The sequence below is a fragment of the Plutella xylostella genome, chromosome 4 (assembly GCF_932276165.1).
Source record: "Plutella xylostella chromosome 4, ilPluXylo3.1, whole genome shotgun sequence".
In the NCBI taxonomy this organism is placed as follows: domain Eukaryota; kingdom Metazoa; phylum Arthropoda; class Insecta; order Lepidoptera; family Plutellidae; genus Plutella; species Plutella xylostella.
Genome location: NC_063984.1, coordinates 3,227,965 through 3,238,877, shown reverse-complemented (window position 1 = coordinate 3,238,877; position 10,913 = coordinate 3,227,965). Strand labels below are relative to the sequence as shown.

At 37.1% G+C, this 10,913-nt stretch overlaps 1 protein-coding gene across 1 annotated transcript; it reads right to left on the bottom strand.

Moving 5' to 3' along the window:
- Positions 1 to 3,618: 3,618 nt before the first annotated feature.
- Positions 3,619 to 4,719, bottom strand: LOC125489759. Its single transcript, XM_048626696.1, has 2 exons — positions 4,522 to 4,719; positions 3,619 to 4,228 (listed from the first exon to the last, which is right to left on the bottom strand). The coding sequence occupies exons 1-2, from the start codon at positions 4,658 to 4,660 to the stop codon at positions 4,056 to 4,058; spliced, it is 312 nt and encodes a 103-aa protein (XP_048482653.1). The 5' UTR covers positions 4,661 to 4,719; the 3' UTR covers positions 3,619 to 4,055.
- Positions 4,720 to 10,913: the final 6,194 nt, after the last annotated feature.

Sequence of the window (10,913 nt, the reverse complement as noted above, 5' to 3'; positions counted from 1 at the left end):
TTGTTTTTTAAAACAACGAGAATTATGTAGGTAAGTACTTAATTATGTACTTTCTTTCTTTAATGATTTTCTGTTTCAGTGCTTTTTTTATACTACCTACCAATAGGTATTGTACCTTGGAATGGTCTTATTGTAACTATGAACGGAATTATTTCAGTTAAGTAGCTACATGCGCCAAAGGCTGCCCATAGTTCTGTTAGCTCACCCGATGGTTCCATAAAACGTTATAGGAGCAGGGGCTAACAAACATAACTGACCGAAGAAATGTGGGAACGGCATTGCACGACTGCACGTTGTACCCTTTTACCTCTGCCTAGTTACGTACCCAGTCAAGGATTACTGCTGGTTATGGTTTTTCTGAAAGAAGAGTGGAAATGATCTGTGGGTAATGGAGAACGTACTAAGTATTTCATACTTCTACTTTCGAACAAAAGTTTAATGTTTTACATGGCTTAATTTTTTATTGGTGCCTTCGTAATCGATACCTTTATTTTATTCAAAGCGATCCAGTTATCCTAACTTTACATGAAGTAGGTACCTACTTACTTAACTTCGTCAAAGTCATATATCATAATATGAGCTATGTTAATTGTGATTAATAACTAGACTTTGCCCATTGCACTAGGGCCCCGTGTCCATAGTGTGTATGACTCAGATTACACTCGGTCATGTTGTGTCCATCTGTAAGTACATCTACATTTCCATTTCATTGTAAATTATTGAGCATCGAAGCATACATGAGAAAATCAACTTTATAAATAAAATAAGTACACTGTAAGTAGGTACTGATGATTACCTATTTATTAGAAAATAAAGTTTATTTTCAGTAAATGCCCTATCCACTATTTAAGGTACTTCAGTTTCAGTAAGTATTTAAGGGACACCTTGAAGGTAAGTAGATAGAATAGATAGAATATTCTTTATTTGTACACACACACATAAAAGAAACTTACATAACTTAAATACTATAAACTATGTACAAAAAATGTAAGTACTTTATTAGACAATCTTATTGAACACATTTATTGTTATTACAACTTAAAAAACTCATTAACAAAATGCAATTCCACTCAAACAAATGGTTTTACTATGATTACACAGCGATTGATCACTAAGTACAAACAACAAAATACAAGCAAACTCTCAACCACAAAACCCAGTTCACCCATACAAGTGCGTGAACTGTACGATGACGATAAGGTAGGTGGTGAGCAGCGCCAGCAGCGCGGCGGGCAGCGCGCCGTCCACGCGCAGCAGCCGCCACACGCTGTAGCTGAAGGGCCGCAGCTGAATGTAGCGGAGAAACCGCTCCAGCTGCTCGCGCCGCCGCTCACCTGCAGCAGAGCATCAGATGATGACTACTGGTACCATAACATCATTAGCTTTTAACAATCCGTAAGCAGCGTCCGTCGCTCGCTTATCAAATCTGACGTAACTTGTATGCATCTGACAGATGTTTGGCGGACGGGCGGGGCTGCTCGTGGATTGTTAATTGGTAATGTGTCGGTGTTAGTACGGTAGCTGAGTCGTGAGCACAAGTTTCGATCCTCCGTTAACGTTGCGTATCGTCAACTGTCACTGTCAAAATGTAAGGCAAATTTGTTAGTTCCAAAAGTGGCATTTGTTTTTTCCATGTTAGGTGGAATTTCACCAAACGCTAAACGTATTTAGTAGCCTGTCATACGTCTGTCAGTTGGTACAAAATGTATTTAAAATTTGATTTAAATACGTTTAGCGTTTGGTAAAAGCGACCCTTCGTGTAGATTCGAAAATAGTATCGAATCCTGTGCTCGCGCCTCTGTTCCACCACCGACACATTGTAAACAATCCTTAGGCGAGCAACGCTGCAACACAATCATCACGAGTTGGCGAGACAGATTTTTACAGCGGATAGACAAACATTTGTCAGGTAAGCAATGCTGCCAGCATTGTTGATTGCTAATGTGCGGTGCCGCGGTAGGGGTAAGGTAGCTCATACAACAACTACTGGATACCGTCTCAGCTAGTCGGTCCAGCTGGTCGTATAAGTACATAGAAGCAGGACAGTAAATTTGATATTTAAAACAACAATACAATTACATATTGATAAAAAATCAGCAGATACTTACATCGACAATCAATAAGAGTATTGAGATAGAAAATTTTTATTTTCTCTATTTCCGATTGAATCATCTCAACTACAAATGCCGGAAGGACGGGCATGATGCCCCACTGCACTATTTCGAACCCAATCAATATCAAGTGAAACAGTGGCACCTGAAACAACATTTCGATTACGAAAAAAAAACATAACACCGTGGAATTATGTTCAGTAAGTAAAATTCTTAATTAAGTGAGTAAATAATAGAAGCAAGCTCACTCACCGAGTTATTTTCGAAGGACCAGAGCACAGTGTAAATTACACACATGATTTTTGGGAATGAGCATACTAAACTTAGCATGTACTGAAATAATGAAAAAAACAATACTTAGTCCAATTAGAATAATAAAATGAATGTGAAACATAGTTAAATATGTTTACAGGAATACAGCATATTTACCATTGGATTTATCTGTTTTGATGTATTATCTATAGAATCAAGTATTTCGCTAAATATTAACAAATATTGCTCATCTGGCTGGATTCTTACTGGTCCTCCACCGACGCAGTTCCTTGTATCACCAGACATGACAATATGTTCCCTTAAGAGTTTTATTCGCAAATAATGTACAGAAAAGAAAAGCAATCGAGGAATTTGTATCAAGTCGACGGCAATAATGATGTATTGAATCAGAACATGTAGAACTACATTCACATCGTAAATATTGAAAGAAGCGAAGAAGCAGCCCCCGAGCCCCCCAATGATTCTGCGGATAAAAATGCTGAAGGCAATGAGATTGTGAAATTTCCTTAATTTATCGAATTCTTTCAACCCAAAGCCAAGTTTTGAGTCTACAGTTTCCAATGGTACAAAATATTCTGTCGTAGAAGAAACAACTCGGAAACAAGTATTAAAAGCTGAACCAATATACTCGACGGCCAAAAATATAAAATGGTACATCCATATTTCACCTGAAGCCTCCAACAACAAATAACATGATGAAAATGTAGCTATTAAAATGCAGTATATATTTATAAGAACCCCTAAACATCCAGTTTTTTGCAATAAGTTGTTCCCAAACAAAGTGTGAAGCAAATATATTGGAGTAAATAAACTACGGATCTTTGCATTGGATAAGCTCTGCACAGAAATTTTTGTCTCGATTATTTGTATTTTCCGGTGCATCGTTGCGTCTTCCAATGCAGACGTTATACTTATAATACCTAATATAGAAACAAGAAAATAATTAAGAACTAATTCATATACTTAATACCTATGTATTATTATGTATGCATACTGTGCTAGCAAACACTTAAGTAAATTAAGTTAGCTCTGTCGAGCTGTAATAACATGGATACTACTAAGTCTAGCACATAGGTAAATTTAGTTTATTAGAATGTAATTTTTTGTTAATTATTGATTTTAATTCAAGAAACACAGATATTTTATTTATTTCATCCTTTATTGCACAAACATAAACATAAGTTTTAGTATTATGTTTTGATATTTTATGACGAAAATAATAAGTATTCCTGGGATACATATTAAACAGCAAGATGCGGGATTAAAACGGATAGAGGGAAAATAAAATAGAATTCAAAGAAAATTACTTTAATGAAAATGAATAAGTACATAGTTATCGATCGGTACAGTAAATAAATAATAAGCTTTTACTTCAAAATTATAATATCCATGCACACTTTCATCAAAGAGAATAATCAATCAAACAAATATCTGATAAGCCTGTCCCTGGAACATTAGATATCGATAAATGAATACTCTTTATTTGTACACCTAAAAGAATAATAAAATTTACAAGTTGTAACTTAAATTGTGTACCAAAAGAGTTTATGACTTAAAGCTATCTCTTCCAGACAACCTTTGGATTAAGAGAGGAATAAGAGAATTTTTATTCTTTTTATTCTATTCTGAGAGGGGGCGAAGTTCCAGTACGTGGCTCTCTCGGGCAGACATTCAGCCATACAAGCGCGTGAGCTGGATGATGACGATGGTGTAGGTGGTGCAGAGCCCGATAAGCGAAACCGGCAGCCCGAGGTCCACGGGCACAACCCGCCAGATGGAGTACTTGAAGGGACGCAGCTCCAAGAAGCGGAGGAAACTGTCTATCTCCGAGTGGTGCTCCTTGTCTGCGATGCAGAGAATGGGTAAGTGTTCGGATAGCAAAATAAAGGTTACTTTGTGGAGAATATAATTTTGAAGAAATAAACTCAAAATTAAGGCACATTAATAATATTGATGTCGATTCTGAAGGCACCAATTCTAATTTTGGTCCTGTCAAAATTTTAAATTCTTGGTTTAAAATTCAACTCTACTTACGTTTATGTTTCTGTAAATCTAATTTTCCAATGGGTAAATTTATATTTTGACATGGTTAAGAATCAACTTTGAACAAATATAATATAATATTTTACAATCTTACTTTTTTGATCACGCAGACAATGCAAAAGAGTTAACTTCATATTCTCCACATGGTGCGAGATCAGCTCAGCCACGATGGCGCTGGAGCTGGGGAAGATGGCCCAATCCACGGTGTCCACCAGCATCACCACTAGAAACATCAATGCCTGCAATAAAACCACTTGATTAATCGAAATGCCTATGACTTTTCTTATTATTGTTAACAATATCACGCCGTAGTGCATGAAAAGACCTTCCTTGAGTGACGTGTCAACACTGTACGTTATAAGTATACCAAAGAAGTAATAAAACATGTACACAGTCAGCGACTGACAACTTGTCTAACTGACTACGAGCTAGGCTGCAGTTTTTGTCATTGACCGCTAAAAAGAAGATATCACACAAGTACAGCAAAAAGCACTTTTTCACTCTTCAGGGGAAACTCTACTCATCTACTGAAACAGAATAAGTAACATACTTACAGCAGTTATTTCTTGAGAAACTTTATTGATGGTGGTAAATATCATAAATATGATAAAATATTATACTCATACTTACCGATCCCTCTTTAAGAAATACAAGAACTTGATAGGTTATGAACATCATCTTCGGCAAGTAGCATATTAAAGTCAACATAAACTGCAATATAAAAAGAAGTGTAAGATATTATGGATTGAAATTTTCAAAACTCAATACTGGTTAGTACTGGGTAGTGAAGCAAACATTGCAATAACTGAGATGAGATAAACCCTAGACTTACCAAAGGGCTTATATATTTAGAATTCTTATCGAGATCTTCAATGATCTCTCTGTACAAATGTGCAATTTGTAAGACTCCTCGGTAAGGCCCTTCCTCGGTAGCGCCCCTCACCAGTATCACAGAACAGGGGACACTTGTAACCTGCAATACTCGCTCCAATTTCAACTTTAACACTTTGATCCTTTGCAGCATCAGTATGAAGTAGATCAACCGTGGCAGTTGACACATGCCGACTCCCAAGTTCATAACATTACATAGAGCTATGAAAACTGTGTTTCCATCGTGTCCAACGAAGTATTCAGGTATACTGATGTATGCCGTTAAAGTATTTAAAAATCTTTTTACTATAAAAAACGCAGCCAAACAATCGTGAATAGACTTAAGCTTATCGTAGTCGCCCTTGCCGATGCCTAGTTTTGAATCTAACCGGTCAATACTTTCGTACAACTGAGGAACAATTGATGTGTTAGCAATGGAGGTAGCTAAAACCGCTAACAAATATTCTATGGACACTAAAATGCAAGGTAAATTTGCAATAACAACAGCGGGACTCGAACATGAGATAATTAAAAAAAATACGAGAAATGCTACAGCTATCGTGTTTATAAGCCTTTGTGCAAACCAAGATGTTTGCAATAAATTGAAACCAAAGCATAAATGAAGATTTAAGGACATCTTAAAAGACTTATAAAATGATAACTCAGACATGTTAACTTTTGAATATTTGTAGACGCCAAATGAAACCGACACCGGTAGGCTCAAATGTTTTTTGATACATAGAGTATTAATAATACTAACTAATATGAAGGCAAAGTAATGGAAAATCGATGATGGCACATTACCTAATTGTGAACTGTTCATTAAATAGCAGTGGTAAGAATTTTGGTAAATTGGTTAGTAGGTACTTACGAAAAGAGTAAATAATATATCGAGAAATAAATATATTTTCTTCCTTTAACTATTTTTATTTATTAATTTCCACCCATGTATGAAATTAATAAAGTAATTCTAAAGTAATTTCAGTTTGTGGTTGATCAAATTTAATGTTGTCCTTCTACACTTTCACAAATTAAATAGTGGTACATAGGTACTTACAAGTTTTAAAAACAGCTGTTGTATATTGCATAAGTACCTATAACTTGAGAAGTCGACTGTGACCTCCGACTGATGCACCGACCCCGACCCTACTTGGAGTTGGGGCGTTACTTAAAATTATCAAAATAAACCATTTTGAACCTATAATTTGGAATTCAAAATTTGAACTCACAGTCTCACATGTAAAAAATCGGACTCGTATACTTAATCGCTTCTGTTTTCTTCTTTGGTTAAAAATCGATTTCTAATTATCACTTAAATCTAATTTATCAATAGGAGTAGAAAACCCTTTGGGTAGACACTAAGTGAAATTACTTTATGGACATACTCACGGTGGGTATTTCTTTTCAGCTTTTCGATGTATTACCGACCTATAATAAATGTAAGTGTAAAAAATATCAATTCAATTACCAACTGACACTGAGCTGAGTCGCTCAGTAGTTTAAACTGAAATAATAGATTACCTAATCTAGGTATATATAAAAAATAAAAAATATTCGAAATGATTAAAAAAATCTTGGAATCAACCACTAAACCATCCTGTAAAAAACAAACCAGTTCGTCTCTGAAATCAACATGGCGGCCCGTGTTGGTGCTGTACTCTGTGTTCGGATTCAACTTGCTACCGCGGTTGGGGCGGGCGGGGGCGGCGGCTGGGCGGGCGGGCGCGCTGCTGCACGGCTACTGCTGCCTCGTCGCCACGACTATGGTCTGCTCTGTCATATACTACGTCTACCGTGATCCTTGGCTAAAGACCTGCTTTTTCGTAGTATTTGAATACGTCTTTGGTGTACTTATCACCAATCTCAATGTTTCGGCTGGCAAAGTAGAGAAGCTTTTCCCTGTGGAAAAACCTGTGGATGCAAAATTAAACTTTGGGCCCAAAGAATACGCCAAAATTAAGAGAATACATGATCGGTTTGTAGCTTTCATATTTATTCGGAGACCATTGTCCAGCATTTTGGCTTTTGTTACTATGGAGCACGCTGATTATTATAGTATGTACTTCGTAATGGCTTTCGTAGTTATTGCGGGCGAACTCATTCAGGTACCACGGTCGATTTTCTTCCTTACACATTACTATAAAATGAAAATGCTTCGGGAAAATATTAAGCGGTCATTAGATTCACACCACAGTGCTGTTGAGGATAAAGGTCTCAGCAAATGTTCACAAACCTTAAGTGGGTTTGAAGGGTGTTACAGAGATATTCTAGATGATATGGAGTCTACATCAGCACAAGTTAAGCCGATGGTAAGTTTAGGTATTAAGCTTTATCATCATTCTTAGTTCTATAGCTCACTGTTGGATGTAGATCCCCTTCTGTTGTATTACAAGCTGAGTCATCCACTGCTGTTTGCTAAACAATTGTTGCTACACCCTTTATATTATAGCAGCGGGTGTATGAACCCTTGAATTTTGAAAATATTTCGTATGACTTGCTATTATATTATTTAAGCGCCGTATGTGACGGCCTTTATTCTCGGTTACATCTTGTTTTGTTGCAGTTGATGGTGAGTTTATGTTGCGGCTTTCCTAAAATTATGTGTGTAGTATACATAGTATTGTGGAGCTATAAAGTCTCAGCGGTGAGTACCTACATGAATACTACAAATAAAAAAATCAAAAATTCTCTGTAATTAATCTGTAAGTGTCTATATCTACAATACATTCGTGCTCTTACAAAATAATCCCTATCAAGGAATAGATTTTTTTATTAGTCCACAATAGGGGCCAGTCGCTTTGACTAGCTAAAGTAAATTTTGGTCGTCGTCGTATAATATATTAAATTAAAAGGTTCCGTGACGTTTTGGTTCAGGTAACGTTTTGAATTAAGTATAATAGATGGTGTTTGTTTATTTCAGGTGCCCATATGGTATATATTTATGATAACCCCTGAGGTAATGATGTGGGCGTTCCTACCATGCTTGGTTGGAGTTTTTGTGGAGATTATAAAATATGAAATTGATAAAATTAAATGCATTCTTTCTAACGAGCTCATCGAAACAACAAGTAAGTTACTTATATTGTAAGGAAATCTACACTTTCAAATTTATCTCTGTTCTCCGAAAAAGTTTGAGTGGGTAGATACTTATGCCTAGTCAGGTAAGTAGTTCGATGTCTGCAACATGATCTAGAATATGTCATATCAAAAGTTATCAATCAATCAGTCACTCTACTTTTTTTAAAATTAACGTTGAACTAATTAGACCTAGTCATGTACGGTCAGGATGATAGATTATATTTTTGGCCAAAGACCTTCTCTTTATTCTTCGCTTCCTCCCTCTCCGATCCTGCGCATCTTCTATCCAATCCTTAAATAACTTATTCAGGTCGGCCTGCCACCTCTACCTCTACCTGCCCCTCAATACGTCTATAGTATCTTCTTCTTCAAGTGCCGTCTCCTAGCGAAGGTCTATAGTATCGCAGTATTAAAATTACATTACTTAATAGTTATTTCTCAAGTAAAGTGGTTAGGTTATTTCCAAAATTACAATAAATTAACACAACAAAAGCAGTAGGTAGCAGGGCAGTTTGATTTTCACAACTGACCTATGCTACTGAGCAGCACCGGTCCCGCTTCTGATGTGCCGTCAACCGTCTTATGGCGAACTGACCTGCCTTGCTACTGTACTGCCCTTAACACTGCCGGCTAAATTGAGTTATTTCGCATAGTTGATCCAGTTTTTCATGCGTACTGTGCGTCCACTGCGAACTATGCACTATGCATCTATATGCATGAAAAACTGGCTCAACTATGCGAACTAACTTAGTTTCGCCGGCAGTGGACGTTCAGCTTTGTTCCCAAACCTGACATTTCCAGACAGCTGTCACCGCGAGCAGCGGGAGCAGTTTCTGCGCTACATCCAGCTGCGGCCCTTCAGCTACAGCGTGTGGCGGCTGCTGCGCGTGGACGGCGCGCTGCCCGCCGCGCTGCTGGCGCTGCTCTCCACCTACCTCATCGTCATCATTCAGTTCACCGAGCTGTATGAATAAGCACCTTACTTTCAGTCCGTCAATCGTAATGTAAAAAGTTTTAAAAAATTACATGATTTTCATGAAATTTGGTTTACGAGAAGCTTGTCACTTGGGTTACTTATGATCCCGGTATCTTGACGGGAAAGAGACGCCAGATAAACGACATTTAAACGACATTATGGATTTAAATTTTAAATTCATTGTAAGTACTAATAAAATTCAGACATTCAATACGGTTTTTATTGATATTATTACCTAATCCACCAAGTAACCAAATATATAAAGTGGTCTTAAAAAATACGAATAGGCCCTGCCTATTAAAATGTAAACAACGAACTGACTATGAATGTGAAGAAAGACAGGACGGGAACATGCCATCGTACCGTGGGACGCCCTTCAGCTCGGTGGACTGGTGACCTTATAGACAGGACCTATAACTCTATATGGCATGTTATTAGTACTGACCTATTTAAAAAAGTACCTAAATGCGGTAAACTCTTTTTTTACCCAAGTGACCGTGCTTTTTGAAGGTTTTGCTTCGTAATTTATCTGAGTGCAGTTAAGTATAATATTTGAAAGTAATGTTTCATTTGTGAGTGAATAATTAGTTTCGTCACGATACTCGCATTGATAGCTACTTTTTGAAGGCACAAGTCTAGTCATTGTCGGATATCTTTCCATTATGAATGTAATACACGTGAAGCCTCACATTAAGGAAGTCACCAGGCCCTTAGTAAAAAAACGTTCAAAGATCCAGGAGCATTTTAGATCCATATTTATTTGGCACGCAATTTTTGGCTACAATTTTATAAAACGGAGCGGTTGGGAAGGCATACTTATTAATCTGTACTGCTTCAGTGTAATGTTCTGCTGTTTGGGGTATAGTGCCTATCAGTACGGTACGTCCGAGGACACTCACACCTGGAGGATATTCTTCATGGCGGTGGAATATTCCATCTCGGTTCTCTACAACAGTTACATATTTAATATTAAAAACGAGAGCGATGAGAGTTTCGATAAGATCGATGTACACATTGGTTTTGGCACAAAAGAATTGAACAACATAAAATACTGGCAGAATTTAATAATTATTTGTGTTTTTATAAAAAAAATATTGGCCAGTATCATTGCAACAATAATTTTTAAGACGGAATTGACGTTCCATAATCTTATGACAGACTTTGTGCGGGTTTTCGTCGTGTTAGGGGTGCATCTTAGTCAAATGCCCCGTTTGATTTTCTTTGGGTCGCTGTATTACAAAACGAAACTACTTCGGATGCGGATAGAGGGATTAGAGGGCGCTCCAACAGAGACGCATCGGATTGTGTACAAAGAGATAATTGATGCCTTAGACTCATCGCCTACGTCAAAAAATTTAAAGCCAATGGTTGGTTTTCTCCATACTATAAAGTTTGTAATGTTAATACACAGATCGACACTACCTATAAGAAAAGCCGTTGCACAAAATTCATTGGAGAGACCTTTTCATACTTAAACATATAGATTTATGCGTGCTTATTGTTTTCAGTTGTTCCTCAATCTGGTGTGTTCTGTTCCGAAAATAATGTTCAGTATCTACCAA